General features: G+C 31.7%; 1 protein-coding gene across 2 annotated transcripts; it reads right to left on the bottom strand.

Annotated features, from left to right (window-relative positions):
* Positions 1-6,794: 6,794 nt before the first annotated feature.
* LTA3 (Dihydrolipoamide acetyltransferase, long form protein) lies at positions 6,795-18,829 on the bottom strand. Of its 2 annotated transcripts, XM_018129559.2 has the most exons (24): positions 18,772-18,829; positions 18,477-18,590; positions 17,680-17,730; positions 17,213-17,270; positions 17,112-17,145; positions 15,981-16,030; positions 15,833-15,877; positions 15,581-15,654; positions 15,207-15,276; positions 13,597-13,785; positions 13,452-13,496; positions 13,273-13,346; positions 12,445-12,514; positions 11,886-12,284; positions 10,372-10,432; positions 10,212-10,256; positions 10,039-10,122; positions 9,023-9,099; positions 8,886-8,948; positions 8,385-8,455; positions 8,223-8,283; positions 7,725-7,785; positions 7,557-7,637; positions 6,795-7,178 (listed from the first exon to the last, which is right to left on the bottom strand). In XM_018129559.2, the coding sequence occupies exons 2-24, from the start codon at positions 18,578-18,580 to the stop codon at positions 7,120-7,122; spliced, it is 1,926 nt and encodes a 641-aa protein (XP_017985048.2). In that variant the 5' UTR covers positions 18,581-18,590; positions 18,772-18,829; the 3' UTR covers positions 6,795-7,119. The 2 variants fall into 2 exon arrangements, with proteins under 2 accessions (XP_017985048.2, XP_088658843.1); XM_088802717.1 differs by having other exon boundaries at positions 17,213-17,267; positions 18,477-18,817.
* Between the last annotated feature and the right edge of the window lie 7,197 nt (positions 18,830-26,026).

Here is a 26,026-nt window from a genome sequence, read left to right as displayed (position 1 = left end):
ATGTGGGTTGTTTCTAAATGTTAAAATTTTAGATGTTCTATTGCATTACATGTGTTATTTTACTATTTTATTCATAAATTTTTATGATATAACATTTTCATTAAATGCATTTTTTATGAAGATTTGAATGTTAAGTCTAGGTTCATTCTTCTTATTTGAGTGTTTTGTTTTATTCTTGCATTGATTGTAAAGGTGTTCAAATATGTGATAATTGATTCTCATATTCTCTTTTATTGTTACAGTTGGTTGGATTTATTCTTGAGAGTTACTAAGTTATTTTCATCAGTTCTTAAACCATTTACAGTTGGATATACTTACGGACATGTGAGCTTAAAGTATTTATTAGGTGTTCTTCTATTCTTTGCAACTGTTGTTTTGTTTGAGTGATTTAACTTATTTTTTTATTACGTTATTGTTTTGTCACCTGCATGCAAATCTTTTTGGTAGAGTTTTAGTTGATTGTTTACTATGTTAATAATTTTACTTCTCCATGAAAGCTCCTATGATATATTATTAACATATAGAGGTAACAAAGGAGAACATTAGACTATATTAGTTCCATACAAGGTTAGTTTTGTGCCAGTTTTATTTTTTAGAATTATAGCTCCTTTTTGGTTTCTTCAGCAATATTTGTTTTTTGTACAAATAAAGCTATTAAGTAATGTTTAGATATTAGCAATAATTTTATGATTTGCTACTTGTGAATTTACTCTTCTTGTAATTAGTTTAAATGAAAGTAGGGAAACTGTTATGAGATGGTCATTTGAAATAAACATGTAGTTATGTAAAATAAGAGTCAATTCTATGTGATATGAAATAAATGAGTTATATTTAGTAAAAGTCAATTAACTTTTTATGTTTTACAATAGATGAAAAATTATTAATAGGATCCGAATATACTTTTTTCCATTCTAAATTACATATATTGGATATTATACAAATATAATGTCAAATTAAGGTCTAAGAAAAAGAATAAGATGTATAGAAACTACTAAGTATTCAAATTATAGTCGTGATTTTTTCAATGAACTTTATGATGTTCTTTTTGTTCACAATTTAGCTTTATCATTTAATATGGGACAAGCCCTTTAGTAACAAATAGGAATGTCATAGAAATTGTTAATTGTTGAATTGTTCATTATGATTCAAAAAGTCAAACTTCAATCTATTATGAGTACATTGGTGGAGCACATAATTTTGATTTTGAAAATCTATATGATATTCTGATCATCAATGGTTTGTTAGAAGAAACTGAAAGAACATACAATTTTGATTGTAAAAATTTATATGATGTACCCATTATGGATCATCAGTTTACAAAGGCTTTTGCTTTAACCTGTGGTAAGGAAGAAAGAAATGATGTTTAAGGTAAATGTACATTTTGTGCAATCTTAGCTTAAAATATACTATTATCCCATAGTTGTCCAACTAATTTCTAGTTCTAATGATATTTGCCAATTTATATTTTTTGTGTCTTTGCAAAACATAAAAGTAATCATAAAATTGTTTATTCTAGGGTTGAACGAAACATTGAAAGATCAAATGAATTAAGGTATACTAGATATACAAGCAAGTAATGTTTAAATTGAAACAAATTTTTGTTAGAACAATTAGTTGTATGGTTTTGGTGATCAATAGTTTATTATTTTCTGTTTACATAATAGGAAGATACAACTCAATATTTAGGTTTGGAAGACCAAATTGTATTTGTCCTTTTTATACTGCTATAATGTGATATGAAAATAGAGTTATTACAACTCAGACTACAAGTTTTTGTACATTTACATTGTGTTGTCAATAAGTTACGGTTCAATTACTTTTTTTAGGCCTACACCTGATTTCTTGCATTCTTTGTTAGATTATGAAAGAGATTACAAGAGTAGCAATTTTAAAAACAACATTAGCATTTATAATTCTATGTTTCAATTTACATTTATTAGAAGAAAAATAAATAATAATATAAACAATACTTCAGGTCCATATATCTTTAAAATAAATGGTCAAAACCATCATTGAATTGGTTCTTTACTCCTACAATAAGACATAAACCTAAATTCACACACACACACACACACACACACACACACACACATATGATTTTGAGAATAAGGTTTCAAATAGAATTTCTATTTTTGTGCATCAAAATACCAGTAATGTGATAGATAAATTTATAGAAGAAGTTTTAATTAAAATACTTGATCAAACTAATGAAATAGTTAAACTATTTAGAATAGCAAGAGACAGGTTTAGAGAATCAATTAATGTTTCAGTTCGGCTCAAATTAGTTGGAACACAGAACAATCAAGAGAGAACTTATGCAACTCCTATTGGATCAGAGCTTGTTAGATTAATTGTTGGGGATATAAGACAATCTAATAGTCATCGTGGCATTATTGTTAAGTATAGAACTGATGGCCTTAAGTGAATAAGTGAGCTTCACCCCTTTTTCATGGCAATATAGTACCCTTTGTTATTTCCTTATGAAAAAAATAGATATATGTTAGATATTAGTTATGTTGATTCTCTAGTGAAATAGAAATCGAAAAAAAGTAGACTTCAATGAGAGAATATTATGCTTATATCATTTAACAAGGTAATCCTATATAGAGTACATCGCTAAGAGGTGGTCGATTGTTTCAAATTCTTTTTATTGATACGTTCTATGTAGTTGAAAAGATGAGATTACAGTTTATAAGGGATAATCAAAAGAGTTTAAGGTTTGAGGTTTATAAAGGGTTGAGAAATGCCATGTCAAAAGGTGATGTATAAGGGAACACAATCGAGAAAGAGGCAGTTTACTTGCAACATTTACTGGAAATGCTTAGTATTTATTCCAGAATTATCAAAATACAATGGTTTTTTGTCAATACTATGGTTGTTCAGATTTGTTCATCACATTCACTTGTAATGCAAGATGGTTAGATATTGACGAAGTTTTATCTATAATACCTGGACAATGACTACAAGATAGACCTGATATAGTTTCAAGAGTATTTAGATTAAAACTTCCTTATTTTATGGAAGACTTGATTAAAAAGGAACATTTTGGATTAGTATTTGTAGGTAGACTTTTTGAATTGGTTCAAGTTATTTAATATGTGTTTAATTGTTAATATTAATTTTATATGTTATTATATGTTACTAACAATTTTATTGTTCTTTTTGTTTTAGTGTGTGATAGTTACATATAATATTGAATTCCATAAAAGTGGCCTTTCGCATGTTCATATGTTGCTTTGGTTAGATCCTGTTGCAAAATGTTCAAATGAAATTGATCTCAATAAAATAACATCAGCTGAGATACCAAATAAAAAGGATGATCCAATGGAGTATAAAGTTGTGACAAGCTTTGTGATACATGGACCATGTGGTGCTATCAATCTTTCCCCAAACAATATCAATCTGAAACTATATTTAATGAAAATGGATTTGCAGTTTATATGATGTAACGACCTAAGTCCAAGCACCTGCCCAATAACTTTTTGGGCTTAAACTACGTGGCCTTCAAAAGCTCAAGCTCAAGTTACTAGTAGTAATGGATTTGGATTGTTATATAAGTTTTAATAATCACATTCACATTAGATGTGAAATGTTGAGTATCACAATCCCACCCCCTCAAATCCTTGATGTCTTCATTAAGGCCACAAATCATCCATAGGACTAAAATCTCACCAGAGTAATGTGAAAGCATACATCGGATTGGCTCAAGCTTTGATACTATTTGTAATGACCTAAGTCCAAGCACCGGCTTAGCAACTTTTTGAGCTTAAACCATATGACTTTCAAAAACTCAAGCTCAAGTTGCTAGTAATAATAGACTTGGATTGTTATATAAGTCTTAACAATTACATTTATATCAAATGTGGGATTTGTGGCCTTGATAAGGACATTAAGGATTTGAGTAGGTGGGATTGTGATACCTCACATTCCACATTTAATGTGAATGTGATTGTTAAAACCTATATAACAATCCAAGTCTATTATTACTAGCAACTTGAGCTTGAGCTTTTGAGGGTCACGTGGTTTAGGCTCGAAAGTTACTAGGCCGATGCTTAGACTTGGGTTGTTACATAGGAAAAGACAAGTAATTAACAAATCATGTGTTACTGTAAATAATGGTGTTGAGTTGGATTACAGATTTGTTATGGCTCATAATGTTGATTTAGTTGTGAAATGTGCTTCATTAGGTACATATGAGAAAACAATAGTTGAGTGAGCTATAACTATTCAAACTACCAAACACAATAAATGTAAAAGTGCTAAGGATTTGGCAATCCACAACACCTGATAATTCTGAAAATCTATTTAGCCTTGATTTTTTAGTTGTTGATGTGAAGGTAAGTTATGCAATACCTTTACTTTTATTGTATTGTAAATTTTCATAAAAATTTAAAGCCATATTAAAATAACACTTAATTGAATTTTCTAATGAAAGAAAAATGTAACACAAACGATGATTAAACGTTTAGATGGACCATAGTTTACACATGTACTGACGGAAGGTTTTGTTTACTTGATTGAAGAGTTGCCGGTAATGAAATCTAGGAACAACTTCAACGTTCTTCCTAGAGATTTAATGATTGTTCTGTCAACAGTTATAGAATTGAAGGAAATTCATGAAGATATTATTGCATACCCTTCCTATCACTTCAATTTTGCAAATTACAACACTTGTCATGATAGTATATACCAAAAAAAAAAACTCTTAACAAGTATTATAAATAATACACTCAATAATAATATTGCATTTTATAATTAGTTTTCTAACTTCCGTACTTTTTGTCTTTGCATGAGAATATTGTAGATGTTATTAGAGTGCTTACAACAATGACTGCCGTAACAAAAGTCTAGCTCAATAATAAAGATATACCTGTTCAGCAACGAGACATATACATTCAAAATTCAAAGTAAATGAACAAAATAAACAAACATTGAATTTCTTCAATAATATGTCTATTACTCTACATAACTTATTTCATTTCACAATAAGTTTGAATAGTTATGAGACTTTGAAGGTTGTGCTATATGGAGACTTGGCATTAAATATAGAACAAGAACAAGTCCTGCACAAAACCACAAATGTTGTTCTTGCATTTACTAGATTGAGGATTAAGACTTACATGTGTAAGTACAATTCGTATAACTTTTTTACTAACTGTGATGAATACTACACATACAAGTTACATCAACATCTAACTGCATACTTCTTGCAGGATCATTATACGCATCATCCTGTTCAGCAACAAGAGTTTACAAAGACCCTGACATTTCAAAGATGAAAGAACTCAGGGCAAGGTAATGTTAAAACAAACAGAATTATTTAATTTTACAATTAACAATAACTTCAAAAAGAATATCATAATCTGCAATACAAACTGATTATGAGGTACCAAGAACAGCCAATACAACCACAGTTGCACCATTGGAAGGGGAAATGCAGTTACAGCTCAGTCAACCAACAATAATCTCTAAGGTTATAGTAGCAGAGCAATTGAACCAAGAGAAATAATGGTAAAATTTTCCTTGTATACCTCTACAATATTAATAACAATTGTCATTTACATATCTCTAGCTAACCAAGAAAGAAATTGCTAATGATATGGACACAACTTTATTCTTATCCCTGATAGAACACCAAGTTTGAGGTAACAGTCACCATTGTGAATGTAAAAACATCAAATGGATGGTACTATAATGCTTGCAATCAATGTGCAAAAAGTTTGTAATTTTGTGCTGACAAATTTTGGTTCCTAGTGCATGATGAAAAAACACCAGTTCTCATGTAAGTAGATTAAAATTTATTTGTCATCAAATTTAGCAAAAAGTACATTATTATAAAAGATAACATTAATAGAAACTTTATAAACTTTTTACAAAATGATTTTGGGAGCTAACAGTAGAGAATTCAACTAGTAGAATTCAACTACTTGCATTTGGTCGACAAGCAAAAAAATTGATCGGAGCCACCGTTTCTGAGCTAGTTGTAATTTGAATGATAGACAAGATTGGGTAAAGCAGAATATCATTTGTAAAAATGATCTATACTGTATAGCTTAATAATCTAAGCTAGTTGTAATTCAACTACTCTGCCTCGGTATTCTAACACTAAACATATACTAATTGGGTAAAGCAGTGATAATCATATTTGTATTTATTAGCTTGTGAGCTCCTACAGAACTTAGCAAGGCCCCAACCAAGCCATGTGGTGCCTAGATGGCTCTGTTTATTAAGGCAGCCGTCAAATGCCAAATGTCTGTTATCAAATTTTTTTTCTTTAATTTTTGACTAATATCTCTGAAATATTCAAAATTTTGATGATGATTAGAAAGAATTCTACAAGGACTCTAACCTATTGATATTTCCATTGTATTAATATTCCTCTTTTCTAGATTGAAGCTGACTGTATGACCACCATGGGTATGAAAGAAAGAAAAGTGGCCCTTTGCCGTGTTCAATTGTGGCTTCATTCAATGAAAGTTGTGTGTCATATTTGCAGGTGGATGGAGATGGTATTTGATCTCAGTCGTTCTGAGCCATTTCCTGCAATGGGTGGCCTTAGTGTTGCACGTATCAGCGAATTCAATGAGCATCTATGCCACAGAAGAATTAGGAACCGTTTTTACACAGCAAAAGCTAACTTTAAAGCCATCATTTTGAGCAAACAAGCTTATTGTGTGGACGAGAGAGAAGCAGGGAAAGCATAGCAGAATACAGGATGAATGCCTTCTACCCTTTTAACTATAAATCTTTGCAAATCATTAACCAAACGAAACCTAAATGAAATGTAAACAGAATACATGAAAGAGAATCATTATTGATTTGGTATTCGTATTTTTCCATCAATCATTTCTATTAGATGGAAACATGAAATTGCAGAATAAGCCCTCAAGATGGCATCAAAATCTGATGACACTGGTAACCTAATATCATGCAAAATTTTACATCACTGGGGTTCTCGTTATTGACAAAATTTTGGTAACCAGAATTGCACAACAAATTCGCTGCCGCAATGGGGTCTGGAACAAATAACATGATCCTTTCCAAGAATTATTAACTATCTTCAAGAAAGAGACCCTCCACCAAAGCTGATCTCTCCAAAATTTCGACGACGAAATGTTATCAGAGAAGAAGCCTCCGAATATCACTGAAGTTAGATTGTAATGCTGAAAGAAATGCACCTGCAATAATAATAGCTCAAATCTCACGCAGGTATCATACTGATATATCCAGGCAGCAACAGTACCAAAGATCATAGATTTTTAAAGCCAGGAAGAACTTGTTAGATACTTAGATCAACCAAATATTGGAGCCAGTTCAGTTATGTCTTTACTTCTAGGCTCTGGCAGTAATCTACATGATTTCTCATGAACTTATTTGTGATATTATTACCAGGATGCTATACATGGGAGGAATGAAACCCTCATCTCTTCTACTTTTGCAGTTTACACAACAATATATTTCACAGAGCAATATTATTATAGGCTAAGATATTAGGGGCTATCCACTATCTGTCAAAAGCTTCATATTTAGAACAGTGTAAAAAGCACACTGCATACCTCCAACTTCGCCGTCAAACACACGATGGTCAGCAGATAATGTCAAGTTCATTTTTGTCACAACTGCAGGCCTCTCAATCCCTGAGTAGAAATTTAATATATGAAACACAACATATTTTCAAGCATTAAGTATATGGAAGCATAGCGCACAATGGGTAAACATTTTACCATCACTTCCAACCACCGGTTCAACAAATTTGTTTCCTCTACCAACAGCAAGGATACCGGCCTGCCAAAGAAACATAGGAGACGATTTATAGCACCTTCCAATGTGCTTATCACTTTCTAATAGCAGCATCTATAACAGTGGTTGGATTGCCTTCAGGAACAAGTCCAGAGATAGAAGACATTAGACTGCTACTCCACTGTTTTCAAAGTGATCATTGCCAACAAACAGAAAACCCAGAACTATGCTTTTTCACATTTATTGCTTGAACTTTGTAAGAAAGTGTCATTAAACCAGCTACATTTGACTTTCAGGGCCTGAATGCAACATATTATTCCCGACTAAAGTCATGAATGGTTGAAGCTGAAGCTAAACTAATGATCGTTCAGTACAGGCACATTGAGATTAGGGACCAACATTCTTGGTAGGTGCATGTGTGGGTAAGTATGCAGCACATTGTGTATGTGTGAGAGAGAGGCGAGAGAGGGAGAGAAGAATACCTGTGGGGGATTTATAATTGCACAAAAATGGTCGACAGGAAACATTCCCAGATTTGAAATGCTACAGAAAATTTACAAAGTATTTCTCAATATTTCTTTCAACTATTAAAAAAATAGTGGTGAAGAACTAATATCCCATATGTATACCATAAAATTACATACCTAAAGGTTCCTCCTTGAAATTCGTTTGGTAAAAGCTTTCCAGCCCTTGCCTTTTCAGCTAGTTGCTTGACCTGCAGGCCAAGTAAAGAGAGATAAGCATATAATAAAACCAAACCCAAAATGTAAATTAATGATTACTAAAGTATTACCTTGAAAGAAACAGACCAAAACAATGATAATTAACATGTAATTCTAAACTTGTTGACTATCATCTGATACAGTGCAGATCATTTCAAAACCTAGTTTAAGTCATATCTATACTGAGTTTTCAGTTAGTCAACATATTTAACTGTTACAAGCAGGTCCCACTATGTGTTATGCTGTTTCCCTAGATTTATACAAGCTCAAAAGGCAAAGTACATAGGTAATAAACCTAATGATCTGGTGAAATGTGTCCTAAAAGGAGAAAGCACAAGCTCGCAAGCTACAGAAAAACCAGAGTAAAGGAGCCAAAAGAAGCTGCTAAACTCAGAAGAGGGTAGACGTCAAAGATGAAAGTACCTCTGAGGAGATTGATGAAATGGATTTCTGATCAGCATTCCTTACGATTGGAGTCATTAAACCCTGCAATGCAAATAAAATAATTTGAAATGAGTTGCTCTATAAAACCTGTGAACAACATGTTATTGGAAGCATACCTTCTCAGTAGCAACTGCAATTGATATGTCAACAGAATCACACAAAATTATTTCCCCTTTCTCAACATCCCAATAAGCTGCAGTCATTGACAGAGCAAATTTTTTTGCATTAGAAATAAGCCAAAAGAGCCATAATCTTTGTATGGAAGCTAAATTGTCACTGAAGAAAAAGGAATTATGTACAGAGTGATTTTTCCCACTCTAGAAAAATGCACTTATTACTGGTAAGATGATGTTGGAAAATTCTTATATATAGTGGGTACACTCAACACACATGTTTGATAAATTAGCAATCTTAGTGCCTTTCCCTTTTGAAACTTCTTCAATGCAACCATTTATCAACACAAAATAAGACAAGACTTTTCCTGCTAGGATGTTAGAGGATGCTCATAGACCCACCTAGTAAAACTGTATATACCTTCTATCAAAGTGAAGACACATTTTACACAACATTAAGACAATCTCCAGAATTATCTGTTCAGGTTAAGCTGAAAAACATTTATAGTACCAGCAATTACAAACTAGTTGTTGAATTACTGAGGTATAAGAAACAAAATGGCCATACAGTCTTGTGGCATTTCCTTCATTAAGGAAGCTAAAGTTCTAATTTGAGCATAAAAAAGCAAATAGGGTTGGCAAAGGAATGAGAAAGGGTTAACCTCCAATTAATAACCTAGCCAATAAATCAACAATAAAGATATAAATAAAGGTGGAAAAGAATAGAAAACTGAAAATATTTTCTTCCTGATGTAGTTTTTGCTAGAGATGCAAATATCACTGGCAACAGCATTTTTGGGCTTGCATCAGTTTAAAGATGTATGTCATTCCCAATGTTTTACAGCAGCAAAACAGAGTGGACTCTAGTCCAATAAATAAATATCACCCAACATCTATAGCAATTTTTACTACATTTTACAATTGACAATGCTCTTTTTAGCAGGTTGAGTTGGCTTGGCTCCTAAACCATGTTTGCTCAGAAACCTATGAGGACTAGCTTTATTGAAATTATGTCTTACCATTAGCTTCAGGTACATTTTTCAGAGCAATTGCCACCGCTTTAATGACAATGTCATTCACTGAAACTTTTATATCATGCTTCTCTGCAAATTGAGAAAGTAGAGAAGAATTAGGAGTCAGGCAAACTACAGGGGTGAAAATCAAATTGATGATACAGGAGTTTATTCCATACCTTTAAGCTCCTTCCTAAAAGAAAGAAGAGGATCCAGTATAACATCTGATGAACACAATAAAACCTTTAAGATCAAGGGTCAACTGATGAACACGATAAAACCTTTAAGATCAAGGGTCAACTTATACTATAACCTGTAGATATATAATTGAATTCCTACCTGAAGATAGATATAAATGTGGTGTATTCTGTTTTGATTCCAATAACCTCTTCGCAATAATCTGCAGAATGAACACAAATTCAGTAAAAGACAGAGCCAAAGTTTAAAATTAAATGAATTTTCAATCATTCACTCACTAAACCATATAATACAACATATTTAGATTTCCTTCGACCCTGAGTGACCCGACCCGCCCAATACACAATTTAGTAAATAGAATTGTGTGAAAGGAGAAACCCAAAAATATCAGACAAATAGATGAATTAAAGATGTCTTAGTAATAACAGCATTTGACAATATAGCAGATGCAAAGGTTGTCCACAAAACTTATGTGGTACCAAAGATACATTTTTCTTCGAACTACTTGGATTTCACTACAAGGAAAAGGACAAAGAATCAATAATAGGACTTTCCTTGAGTGTAGACATGTTATTCTCTCCAAAGTATCCAACTATTATCTGAACAAATAAATTAACTACAAATATCTATGGATTGCCATGAGATATTTTGTATGGTAAGTAGCATACAGGGACTTACAAAGGATCAGCATTTTCAAATTTGGTTTAAGAACACTGCTACTCTATATGGTCATGTGGTTGCATTTGCCTCAGACAATCTGAAAGGCATGCCTGAAAATGAAAGACAGCAAAAACCAGCATGCTCCCTAATATCTCTTAAATCTTCTTCACGCAGACATTTCAAAACAAATTGAGAGCTTCATATCCTACAGATGCATCGTTTTATTCCAAAGTAAAGAGAAGAAAAATCAAAATATGTTTTCAATTCAGCAGTATTTATGTCCTAAAGTTTATGAAGATCCAGTGCCTGAATTTAAAACCAACCCTAACATGTCATACATGTATAAATAAGTCTTAAATAAATAAATAAAAACTCTCTCACCCAAACCCCTCACTAATCCTATTCCATTAATAATCTGTGATTCTATCGTAATAGCCCCCAAGGCCTTGCATCCTTTTGGTGAATCAACTTAAAACAAATCACCCAACAGTGCAACTGATTCACCAAACCCTCACATGCAAACTTTGCATACCATGACCGTTGCCTGTTGCTCCCTCCAACTTCTGTCAAATGGACTCATGTAAACCTCCTAATTTTGGCAAAGCTCTTTGCATCATTTTATTTCCATATTCTCCAACAGCACCATCTTCTTTATCATCAGTTTGGTCATTAGCGCATACATCTTACCTTCCTTATCTTGATGCATATTTATCTCAAATTTACTATATCAAACTACAGTAAAATGTATGAACAACTCATTTTATTCACTATCCAATAGTTCGTATAATCATCACTGAAGTCACAGGACTCCACAGGTTTTCAGTTTGATCTGATGGGCAATGGAATATACAGGCACATAGAACATAATTATAGGAACAAAGATTAAAATCAGTACGTAATGTTCTTCCCATGTTTATAAACTACCCTAGTTAGAAAAGGCAATGCCAAAGTCTCTTGCCTTGTTAATTTCCTTATAACTGGTTGATGAAATATACCTTGCGAATTTGAGTATTGGGCAAGTCTTCAAAAGAATCTGATTGCTGTGGCTGAGTCTTTGACTCTAGCCTTGCTGAAGTAGATTTTTGAGGGCTGGCTTCAGGTGATGTTTTTATCTTCTCAGATGAAGAAATTTTAGAAGATCCTTTTCCAGACTTAATTGCAGCCAAAACATCCCCTTTCAACAAAGTACCATGAGGACCTGATGCCTTTATTGATGATGCATCTAATCCATATTCTGAAATAAGCAACTTGGCTGATGGACTGATCTTTGTAAAACCAGACTTCTGCTCTCTAACTTCACTTTTAGATTCATGATGGGTAGGTTTTTGCTTTTTAACCCCTGAACCACCACCAACAGAAGTCTTTACAGCTTCAATATCATCTGGATTTTCAACCTTGCAAAATAGCAAGCATTAATGTTCCAATGTGCCTCAAATCAATACCATTAACTTCAAATCAAAAAATTCTATGTGATTGAACATGAGTTAAATTGCATCAAGTAATTTACAACAAGATAAGAAATGAGTCAACTTAAAGCATATAGTGACGACTTACTGTTACTGCAATTGGTTCTCCCACAGCCACATCCTTTGAACCTTCAGGAGCCAGTATCTTTGCCAGGTAACTGCACCCAACAATTTCAACCGACAACCATAAGTTTATATGTAATTAAAGAAGTGAACCGAAGAAATGAAACCAATTGCTAACATATGACCAATCTCAAATCCAAGAAAGCCTCTCCTCTGTTATTAAGCCATGAAAAAACCTTACTTCTTGATTGAACTATGTTCCATCTGCTTTGGTTGTTTGATTTCCTAGGATTTGATTTATTTAACCACATAAATAAAGTCCTCAACTTTTTCCAGAGGAGATACACTCACAACTTGACATCTTATTTAGTATTATTTTTTACTTTTAGTCTTACTATATATGATATCTACAAATGTGCTTTATGGAAAATTCACCATTTGAAAGCTTATGCCTTGTGCCAATGTTTATCCCCCATGATTAGGGGTATATATGTTGAGACCTCACTTTTGCTGTTCACTTTATAGAATCATGCTCCAATCCATGGCCACATGTAATGAACGTATAAGACCATGCTAATCATTCCTCAAAAACAACAAGGTAAATATATATTGATACCTAATGTTGTTTCTCACCGAAGGGTATATCTAATACATAAAGTCTATAAGCACCGTCTTGGAAGACTTATGCCCGATACCTCACTATTTGTCATCCTCTTGTATAGAAATAATGACAAATGATCAGCTATGAGAAATCAACTTAGTGCGAAGATTATACTATCCACTAGTGTCACTTTAGTACAAGCCCTTCAGGCTTGCTACCAGCAATAATCTACAAAGAAAGAAAGAACATTACCCCTCTTCAAGGCTCTCAAATTCGAGGGTAGCTTTGTCAGTCTCAATCTCACATATCACATCGCCCACTTCTATCTGCTCAAAAGTTAGGCATATGGATGTGAACAAGGTCATCATTCACTCGATTAGAAAGAGAAAGCATTTTAAAGTAATTTAATTACTTGTGCTAATAAAACTAACCTTGTCCCCTTCTTTTTTCCTCCACTTAAAGATGTTACCCTGGTTCTGTGTAAGAAAATATGAAAAGGCAAATATAAGTTTTGCAGTCAAAAGAGAAAGAAAAAGTCAGAGAAGTTGGTTCATGTTTTAACCTAATTTATCTTACCATTGTTGGAGAGAGTGCTGGCATTCCAATTACAATGTGAGGAGGGAGGTCTAATGCATTGATATTAACAGAACTTTGTTCCTCGTCTTTTCCGGAGTTTCTCACATCCTGATGGGCTGTTTTTTCCTCAACATCTGATCCACTCCCAAGACTAGAAGGGATCTTCTGGATATTATCTGCATCCTCAACCTTGTGAACCCAACCAAATGAGTTTTAACAAACTGTTTATTGAATAATTGGTACTCAACAAAAATTATTTAAAAAGCATAGAAAAAAGTTCAGATATGAAAAGTTATTCACTGTAGCATAAGATGGCAATTTACTGTTTGAAATCAAAAGGTATTGTCCAATAATGTTGTCAACATTTTTCACAAATTTTATGAACAGAAATCCTTATTTCAATAGTTTTTATTTCTTAAACTTTTCAAATTCTAAAGGAGCATAAACAGAAGTAATAGCTTGCAAAAATTGGCAAGCAGGGTAAAACAGGGTTCATCAGATCAGGAAAAAGTTAGAATAGAAACTACAGGAGACAAAAAAAAAATGGCCAAATCCCAAGCAAAGACCATTTTCTCCTTGAAAAAATTCAAATAGAATCTAATCTTATATCACCCTTTCAGCAGCTTCATTTGGGGCCAGTGCGACACAATTCATCCCTCACCGCTACCATGTCCCTGTTCGGCAAGGGGGTGTGGCACAGCTGAGACTCCTTCCAACTGTGCTTCAGCCCCTTCACTGCACTGGAGGGAGAAGGGTGCGGTGGCTGAAACACACTCCACCCTTTCTACCCCCTTCTTGTTTTACCCCCATTAACATTTTTTTTCCTTTTTTACCCTTGGTTGTATAGTAAACATACAAAAATGCAATTGCTTCATTCATAACCCTTAATTCTGTCATTTTGCAACCACTTTTGTTTACTGATTTTACTTTTCAAAATTAGAGTTACTCCAAATCATTTAATGCAACAAATAAAGATACATAATAACATAATAAATAAATGTGTAACTATATTATCAAATAAATTATTAAGTAACTAAAGATAACTATATTCATAGTTAATTATCAAAATAAAATAAATTAATACATTCATAATTAAGTGTATATATATACTATTGTAATATATTAAAAAAATATAATATGTTACTTATAAGCATGTGAAATATATTATTAAATAATATATTCAATTCAAGTTAATATATAAACAATTAGTAATTATTTCATTCCATTTTTATTCAATTACAATTTTCATTTGGTTCATTTTATATACTATTATTAATTAATACTAATTTTTATTTTTATCTAATACTTCAATATAATTGTAATAAATCAAAAAAATAAATTTTTTCTATTCACACATATGTGTAAATATATTATTACTATTATTCCAAATGGTCATTTTCTCTTCTCATCACACCACTACCACTGTTTTCATCAAACACATTTTATCCCACCGTTGATTTCAATCTCACCGATGCAACTCCCAAAATCCTGCTGGGCTATCAATCTTACAATCTGTTTTCAATCTCACCATTGTCAATCTGACCACTGTGCCGAACTGAGCCTAAATCTATTGATGGTATGCAAGTAAAGATGCACAGAAGAATAAATACCGTTATTGCAATAGGTTGTCCCACAGGCACATCCTTTGACCCTTCAGGTACTAGTATCTTGGCCAAAAACCTGAAGATTAGCACTTCAACCATAAGCAAAGTTAAAAGAAATTAAGGATGGTTATGAAATTCAACAACTCAGGCATGCTCTTCAGTTATGATTAACAAGGAAACAGCACAAGAACACTGTTAAAGGGTTCACATGCAACAATAGAAAGTTATACAGAAAGGAAACTGAAAATCCCAAAAGCAGAGAAAAATTGGGCAGCATTATTAAATATGCCACTTTAAGGAATAAATTGGGCCACACTATTTAACATCAGACACTCTAGAAATTGAAAAATAAAAGCAGTAACAAGAAAAAAAATGTTTACCCTTCTTCAAGACTTTCAAACTCAAGTGTGGCTTTATCTGTCTCTATTTCACAGAGTACATCACCCACTTCAATCTGTTAGATAAGCACCAATGATCAAGAAATAAATCACAATGACAGAATAAGATCAATTAATTCTCTCCACCTTATCACAAGATTTTTGTTTTTCAACAACCATCTTTAAATTATATCAACTTCAGATACAAATTGACCACACAATCTATAGCTTCAATTTGTTTCTTATATAACTCACCTTATCTCCTTCTTTCTTCTTCCATTTTGCAATGTTTCCTTGGCTCTGCACAAAAGCAACAGGCATACAAGCTTGACCACTGGAATAAACGGAGAAAACCTACATTGTAGTGAAACATTATGAGGCTTAGCATCCCAAAATATCTTACCATTGTTGGAGACAAAGCAGGCATCCCCAGGACTGTATGCTCAGGAAGGTCTGTAATAACAAAACTTAGTGATAAGCAAGGACACAAGTCTTTTGGCAGGTATCACAATGAAAAAAACCTGCAAAACCTAATTATCAAGAAAAACATAGAAAATATGTACCCTTTTAATAAGTAGACTTGAACCTGGGACCTACTCTAACCCCTCTCCACACTTTTATAGCTAGGCTAAGGCCCAACAGACCACTAACACATTATGAGACCACAAAATCTATTTACCAAATGAAACCAAGAAGTGATACATTCCAATTTGAAGCACTGGCATTATTTTACATGGTAAGCTGAAGAATAAAAGTAAATAGATTTTCAATTAGATCTTCCAAAAGGACAATGTCGTGATTCCTCACTAGTGTAACCTGTATGCATCCTTAGACAGTGATGAGGCAAACATGGCATCCTACCTATAACCTAAAAATAGGACCAACTAATTCTACAGCCACTTACTACATAAATCAATCAGGCTAGGCAGTTAAGTGCTCTGTGACCAAGCAGATTTATAACTACTAGGAAAACTAGAATAATAAACCATATATAACCATCCTTTTTTCCTCAATACCAAATATTTTAGTAAGACTTGCTTTTAGAATTTCTAATGCTCATGATGTGCAATTGTTTCTGATCAATAAAACACAGATAATTCTTATGTCAACTTATACAAAATTTTTCATGTAAGTTTAGCCATCTAAACAGCTCACTCCCTTGCCAAGATAAACATCCATGAGTAGTATGAAAATACGAAACCAGTGCCCCAGCATTTGCCAAATGCTACATAGGTGGATTGGTTAACTACTACTTGAAATTCACGCCACAACCAAGTAGTACTATCATTAGACTCTCATCAATATTTAAATTTGATACACACACACACACACAGAGTCGAGGCAAACTATTCTAATAGGCAAATTTTTGATGACCCAGTTACCAAGCATAAGATCATATTCACTTTGCTAGCTGTTTGAAATAGAAAGGAAAGACAAAGTAAGCAAGTCACTTAGAGCCACTCTTATCACGACTTCGAAAACTAGATGGCCATGTAGGAAGAAGGAAATGTTTCAAAGTAAAGATGTCATATACCTGCAGATGAGAAATGCCGAACTCCAATCTGCAACTGCAAAATCAAATAACATCAGAAAAACCTTATCCAATAACAGCACGAGAGATAATTAAATACCAACCTTGAGAATTGATGAAGTACTGCAAACCCCAATAATGGTGGATAAAGAATTGGGCCTGCTATGAGGGGAAAAAGCTGGTAAGATTCAGAAAGTAAGCAACCCAGCTACATTTGTCCAAATAAAGGCATAATAAACCAAATTGAGTCAACTTCGATGCATCTGCATTATTTAGACAAAATTTTATTGATTTTGGGTTGCAAAAGCAAGAAGGTAAAAACTAAACTGAGTCAACTCAAACTTCAGTTAAAAATTTTATCCCTGATACTTGGTTGGTTTAAAATTGTGTTACGGAAGCAACCAAGGTTGCCATTACAAGTGCAAATGAAATGAGCAAAGGAGTTAATGTGCACACATGTATATTAACACAAGTAAAAGTGTTGCATATTAACACAAGTAAAAGGGTTGCATAAATGGGTAAGTATTAAGGTAAAGCAGTCAAGATCGATAGGAAGTCAATAGATGCGAACCTTAATAGAGAGCCATTAAAGTCCTTGAAAGGGCTTTCCACATTTAAAGTGCTGCAGCAGCAAGTCAATAATAAGGACATAAGCAGAAAGACAGGAACTGGTGTCAAGGTGCTACACTCAGCACGCATTAAAGGGCATCATATATCAATGATCAATAAAAGTCACAATTCAAAATCACATTCTTACCTCATAACAGTAACTTAAAATGCTAAAATGCTATTTTTCACTTGGAACAAAAAGGCTATACATGGTCTGTGATGGGTTGTAAAGATGTATAAAAATGAAAGTATCAAGTAGGTAGCCAGTAAATTGAAACACATAATGTAACAAAGTGAGCAAAAAAAAAACCCAATTTGTCCAAAATGTGAGTAAGAACTATGAATAAAATCAATATATAGGCAAGAATAACCCCCAAAAAAAAGTTAAAAAAAAAACATAGACCAGTGGATTTTTTTTCCATAATTATATATCCTTCAAAAGTTCAAATAACATGGTTTCAATACAAACACCATTACAGTGCAGTTCTCCATCTAATTTCAACACCAAAATTCTCACAAACCTAACTATCAAAATCACCACCTTCTCCAATAAAAAAAAAAAAACCATTCAAATGCAATTCTCTATTTGATTTAAAAAGTAAAATTCTCGCAAAGAAAATCCCAACTCTCAGAATCACTACTTTCAACCAAAAAGATCCCAATCAGATGCATATCTATGATCTTCATGACAAGTATCCAATACAGTTCATTACCAACAGTTCTAAACAAAGAGAGAAATGAAAAGAATGAGAAAAATACCGAGAAAGTGATCTGGGTGAGGCGTAGGAAGAGAGAAACCGAGCTTTGAAGAGAGATGGGGCGGCTCTTGAGATTACTGGGTTTCTAAGCCGTGAAAGCGCCATTGAAAGTGCTCTGAGGAAAAAAAGTGTGACAAGAAAGAGCTTCTACTGTATTTAATTTATGGTTTCATCAAACAAGAAGAGAAAATGGACTGGTTTTTGTATTGTATTTAAATTTTAAAAGAAGGAAAAGAACAAACAAAACAAAAGGTTCTTTTTCATTAGATCGAAAATGGCTGCGCCAGAGTGCTTACCGGTCTACGGCGATACGAAAATATTTCTAAAATTATTTTTCTTATGATTAAAAAAAAAAATTGGCTCTGCAGTTGCACTTAGCGGCCTAACTAAAACACATGGCACGTCCGCCCCACCTACTACCGGCTTTCACACCAGTCCTTTTCTTTCGTCCTTTACCTCTTTCCAATTTGCTATTTAGTATTTTTTTTAAAGTAATATACATTTACCTTCAATTTTAGATGGTGTTTAATATTTTCCAATACTATATGATTATAGATAATATAATTATAAGTAATATGATTATAATTAATATGATTGTAGAAAAAATAATATTACAATATTTGATATACAAACAATAATGATTAAAATGTAAAAAAAATAACATTTCAGCATTTGATTTACAAGTACTTTATTAAAAATGTAATGTTAATTTTCAAAATTACACTTGTTTATTAAAATGCAAGTTTAATATACTTGTACTTTTTATTGTTAATTTTTATATAATATCATATTTTAAATATATTTTTAATGTCATATATTTTATTTTTATTTTTATTATAATTTTATATATTTTATTTTTATCTCTTTAATATAATTTTTTATATTATATATTTTATTTTAATTTCTTTTACCTATATTATATAAATTTTAATTTCTAATTTTTACATTATATATTTTGTTTTAATATTTTTTATTTTAATTATAACATTACAAAATGTTTTTAACAAAATAATAAAGTTGAAAGGTAAAAATGTCTTTAATAATATTGTAGAGTGCAATATAATGTGATTACTTTACAATCTTACATTGCAGTGGTCTGTTACAAAACAAACACTACAGTGTAATTTAATTAAACATATTATAGGAAATGTGCTTCCACTTTCCTTTATACCAAATGTTACCTTAATTATAATTACATGTAGATAATTCATTTTCAAAATAAATATTTCATCTCTAAACGTGTAAAATATGTTAATACTTAAACATGAAATATCTAAAATATCTTTTTTTTTCCTCTTTTCCTTTCTTTCAAGCCAATCGACAATGTTCCCTTACCCCAATTGATTATCCCAAGCCACCCTAGGGAAACACTATATCTAAGTGCTCCCCAGTGCACTCTTGGAGAGCACTAATCGTGAGGAGCACCAGATCACTAATCCTTGAGGAGCACCATAGCACCAAGACTGGTGCTCCTCAAGGGAGCCTAATCTGGCTGGATTTGGTGCTCTTCGACTAGATTTGATTGCGAGGTGGTCGATCGATAAGAGGTAGGGTAAAGTTTTTGTTTCAAAAAATTATAGTTAGGTAATTTTTAAAATTAATAAAAAGTAAAATCATTCTTTCAATATTACCACATCATCAAATTAATGGAAATACTAACGGTTCACTACAACTAAATTTATGTATCTAGCGGAAGATATTATTTTAAAGTGGATTGTACATTTTGAAACTAATAGATCCGCGTGAAATTAAGACTAAAACTTGAGAGTGTTAGTGTTTTTTAGCCTTTTAAGCTAAAATACTCAAAAAAGTTTTTAAATTATTTTTAAAATTTTAAATAATTTTTTATTCTTTTATCTTGTTTAATTAAACCTTTGTACTTTTATTTTATACCAAATATTTTTTAAAACTAACGGTTAATATATTGTTATTAGTCAAAATATTACTTGTAATTTCATGTTTACGTGACATTGACCTGACACTGACGTAAAAAGTAAAAAGGTTATGGTCATATCATCATCCATTATAACACGTCAACATGTCATATTATCATCATGTGACATAAAATAACAAATGATATTTTGATTAACAATAATTAATTAATAATTAGTTATAAAAATTTATTTGATTTAAAATAAAAGTATAAGAGTTGGTTAAATGTAATAAAAAATAAAGATTTATTTGATTTTTTTAAGTATTATGCCTTTTTTTTTTAATTTTCACTTTCAACTAGTCATACATAAAATCTCTATCTCTATCTTGGAAGTATTTTGCTCAAATTTCAATATAAAACTATAAGTGGGATATTCAAACAATTTTCATGTGTGAAAAAAATTATTATCCTATACATCGTTTACAAAATTTAAAATTGACAAATGTAATTAAAAAGTTATCACATATCTCATTAGAGTATATTTAAAAATTAATAAATTAATATAATAAATAATATGACATATGATATTCTAATTTTACTTGTAAAATTTAAAAATTTCGTCAATGGTTATATATAGTGAGTATTTTGTCAACTAATGGTAGAAGTATAAAAATCCAATTAAAAGTAAAAACTGGTAAGATTGGTAAGGATACATGTAGACATCTTATTTTGTCCGTAATCTTTTCTCAATTGTTGAGAAAAAAATTAATAATAAAAAATAAAAAATAAAATAATTTAAAAAAGAGTCCTTATTCTAATATGATCAACTCATCTTAATCCTAATTCTCTTTCAAATGCAAGTTAAATTCAACCAAAATTCAAAGAAAAAGGAAAGTGCAAAGTGTCATGAGCTAACCTTGTATCGGACTAGGATAGGGTAGAGTTGTTTAAGAGATTGAGTCTTTTGTACTTGTAAAGGAAATGTCCTTTTTTCAAACATTGTAATGGCTCGTGATGACATCTCTAAAAATATTTGTTAAGTCTTATGGGAGAAGACCCTTTGGGAAAGGAATGTCTTTATTTCAAGCGTTGTAATGGCTATTGGTAGAATACGTGTAAACTCTCGTAAACTCTTTATAGGGAGTGAGCAATAGGCGAATTGTTGGGTTGTCTCACTAGTAAAGGTATGTTTATAGCGAATCATCTAGGGCTGCCCCTATGGCCCGACAATGGCGTGCCTTGGTCCCTTTTGCAATTATTTGCATATTAATAAAAACATTTTTCCGTTTTATGACTTGGTGGTTGCATATATGGCATTCAATATGCCCTATGATTTTGATGCGCATTCTCTTAGTCTAATTTGTTGCTAATATTGATGTTTAATCAGATATAATCGATTATCGACTGACTTGCATGGAAGCATCCACTCAAGTGCCATACGGACTATCACGTACTTAGGCGAAGGAGCGTAGTTCGTAACACAAAGCGTATGATATAAGAGTATATTATTATTTAGGTCCCACATAGGAATTATAGGATAAAATGATAGTTTTAGTTTATTTGCAGTCCCACATGGGAAATAAGAAGTTTTCTTCCTTAGAAATAGTTATATAAAGCCTTAGTGAGTTATGTGTTAAGCATCAAGTTGATAATAAATAAAGAATATTTTGTTGAATTAGTAGTGTTTATTCCCTCTAGACTTTTTTCAAAAGTGCAAGAGGTTATAGTATGAGGAAATTATGAGGAATAGTCTTTCTTGATAAGAACATTTTAAAAATAACCATCAAAATAAATTTAATTGTTTTTAGCTATATTTAGCCATAACTTGACAAAAATACCTTTGAAACTATTTCAAATAAATTAAACCATTCATCACAATTTCTCTTCATTTGTGTTTTTGATTTCTCTCTCTCACCATCTCAATCTCTCAAATTTTATCGATTTCTCTTTTTGGCATTCGTTTGCTATGCTTCCGATTTCTCTCTCCTGTATTTTTAAATTTCTCTTTCTTGCGCTTTCAAGACACCAAGCAATGGTTTTGATGTGCTTGGGCTGGTGACTATTTGAGAAATTTGATTTTTAGGTATTTTACGTAAAACTAAAACGATAAAAATGATCACATATGTTTGAAATAGCTTTTAATTAAATCAATTTAGGATCTAGACACCAATAAACTCAAAAAATTGAAATTTATAAACCTAGGTTTTCAAAGGAATTTTTTTTTTTTTAGTTGAAATAGGTGTTTTAGATAAGAAAATTTATGTTTTGATTTATGAAAATATGTTAGAAACACTTTAATCGGTGTCAAATTGTCAAAAAAACAAAAAGAAATGAAGAGAGTTGAGAGGATTTGAAGTTTTGGTCCGTAAGTAACAACAACATTTTAGAAATTAAAGTATAACAAAATGTTTTTGAATATGGCGTGTAACAATAATATTTTTTCAATATGGCATGTAACAACAATATTTGTTTTTCAACATGGCATGTAACAACCTTTCTTAACCATGGCGTGTAACAACAGTATTTTTTCAACATGACGTGTAACAACCCAACCATGACGTGTCACATATTTTTGCACATAGCGTGTCACATGTTTCTGTTCATGGTGTGTAACAACCTAACCATGACGTGTCACATGTTTTTGTATATGGCATGAAACAACCTAATCATGGCGTGTAACATATTTTTGTACATGGAGTGTAATTTCAATAAAGGTAATTTTGTCCAACTTGGTTAAAAATAGTTAAAATTATAAAAAGGGTTATTTTTAAAAATATCTTATCTTTAAGGGTTATTTTTAAAAATGCCCCTTATAGTATCTTTGGTTTAACCAACTAAAGTGAGAGTTTTGTCATTTTTCACTTTAGTGGGGTTTCTAATCTTGCCAAAATTGGTGTCCTCATGACATTTTGGTGTCAGTTTGGTATCAGAGCAAGAGGATCATTTCTTGTTGCGTAGTTCTTATCGTTGTCGAGTTTCGACTCTCTTTGTTTGGATAATTTTGTCTCTTTTATTATTTTATAATTTGGTCATCATTTTTCTTTCTACATCACCACATCATCGCCATATCATCATTGCCATAATTGTCATTCCTCATTTGAGCTAACAAAATGTTGTCAAGACGCTAAAATGCTAGTTAAAGAAACGTTCACGAAATTGAGATTGAGGAATTACGTTGCCAAGTTCAATAATTCCAAGAGCAACTTCACAAGACGTGATGCTGCTCAAATCAACAACAGTAGCTCAGTGATAAAGAGGATAACACCAACCCTTTTCATCAAGAATCGTCATCTGATGAAGAAGTATTTATATGTCTCCTAAAACCTATTGCTAATAAAGATTTGGGAATAAAGATAGACATTCTTGATGGTAGTGTAAAAGTCTCAAAGTGAACAATATATCAAGAGAGGGATGAATTGATATATTAAAATTTTCTTTAAAAATTTAGGTATTAAAAATCAAAGCTTCTCACCCAAGAATTTTTTTAATTATCAAAATCAAGTTTTCACCGATAAATCACTAAATATAAAAATAATATACCAAAGTAAAATATTTTTCCTAATTTAAATACTAGCTATGTAATAATAAATGGAAAATATTTTTCTAAGTATAAAACAATAAAACAATATAAATCTATTTTTCTAAGGCAAATATAAGCAATGAAAAATAATACAAAAATTTAAAAGAGACATAGAGAATTTATAGCGGTTTGGCTTTTTCAATGCCTGCATCTACTCCCTTGATAACCAAGGAATTTCAATCCACTATCAAGGTTATTGCTTTTTAACAAAACAAAGTGAAAACCTTTACACAATTCACAAATGGATTCTTGCTTTTTAATAGGATCAAGCAATAACCCACCAACAATGGTTTTTAAATGCTCAACCACAAATCCTTACAAATAGCTTTTCAAGATTAAACTAGAACCTTTACAATAAAGTACAAATTTCAGCAAGAAAATGCTTGTATAAAGGTTGGGTACTAAGACTTTAAGCTTATGTGTAGTTAGAGAAAAAATATCAACTTGAATGAAGCAAGTATTCAACTTTTCTAAGCTTGATGGAAGACTAAAATCAAGGTTAAAGAGTAAATATGAGCTTTTCGGTCTTTCTAGGTTTTTTCTCTTTTGTGCTAGTTTTCTATTGCTTCCACCTATCTCAAATGCAGTTATTTATAGCTTGAGTAATGTTTGGAGCTGTTAGACACAAGTTTGAATCAAATCTAACCATTGCTGAAGCTTGAGGGTTGACTATGTTTTTCAAATTTCTCAAACTAAGGCTTTATAGTCAAGTATAACCTTCATCTACTCAATCTTTGTCCCAAGAGCTTGTATTTTGCAAAATTGGACTGCTGTAGTCGACTATACCTCATCTACAGTCGATTACGTTTGTGTAATGTTGACATTTCCTTACTTTTGACTTGTCAGGGTCGATTATGCTTGGTCCAAGGTTGACTATGTCTATTCAAAACTTGATTTTCTTGAACTTTGTAGAATAGAGTCAACTATAAACACTTTTAGGTCGACTATGGCTTTATAATCTTCAAGTTTTGCAGTCTTTCAACCGTTGGATCGACTCTTGACTTGTGTCTTGAGGTTTTCTTAGCTTTTTTGCACTTTTCTTCAACTATTTCCTCCTTGCCTTATTCCTAAATTCAAATAACATTTCAAGGCATGTTTGCTTTTACATTTTTAGTCGAATATGTATTGTTTGAAAGCTTATAAGATGTTTTCTAATGATGTATGGCTTTTCAAATAAATACATAACCTTAGAAGATTAAAAATTTATTTCAGATAGTTTCAAATATTTGACATTAAGTTCAAGAAAATATATGATTTTTGTCAAATCAAAATATGATGTAACTCAAGGCTAACAATCTCTCCACTTTTAATATGACAAAAACATGAGCATATGCATTTGAAATTTCTTGAAACCTTTCCCTAACTTAATTAGTCTTTATACCCTTGTTGAAAACATTTAAATGTGAATGAAAAGGATATAAAAAATAAATATGAACTTTGAAAATTCTCCCTCTTAATGTATGCATGAAGCTAAAAAATGTTTTCAAGGCATGTTCAGCTAATATAAAAGCATTTCAATGTGCTCATAAACCTTCTCCCCTTTTTGTTGTATCAAAAAGGTTAAGAAATGTGAGCTTAAAACACTTAAACTCAAGGGATAATGGTTAGAAACAATTATAAAGTATAAATAAGCATTAAGTTCAATACTAATTTCTAACCATCAAATCAAAACATTGAGATATATTTCCCTACAAATATTCAATCAATATATATATTCAAGCAAGTCATAGAGAAATATACTCATTTAGCACATTTAAGGAGCAATATGTATAAGTAATTCATAATATATTTCTATTTAAGATACTCAATTAAAGCATGAAGAAATATATTCAACTATTGCAATCAAGGCACAATATAAGTCATTATCAAGAGTGCCACAAATATTTTGAACCAAGATATATTTCCATATAAGATGTTCAATCAAAACATTATGGAATATATCAATATATCATAAACAAATCAAGATATATCTCCATTTCATATATTTCCAAGTAAGCTAATAAGGAGTATATCATTCAATAATCAACCAAGAATGCCGCATATAGATGTACTTTTATAAGCACGATAACTCTATGATGTAGAGTTATTTTGCCATATT

The sequence above is a fragment of the Theobroma cacao genome, chromosome 10 (genome assembly GCF_053813885.1).
Source record: "Theobroma cacao isolate CCN51 chromosome 10, ASM5381388v1, whole genome shotgun sequence".
NCBI lineage: Eukaryota > Viridiplantae > Streptophyta > Magnoliopsida > Malvales > Malvaceae > Theobroma > Theobroma cacao.
Note: the sequence above shows the minus strand (reverse complement) of the source record. Positions and strands in the feature narration are given on the sequence as shown.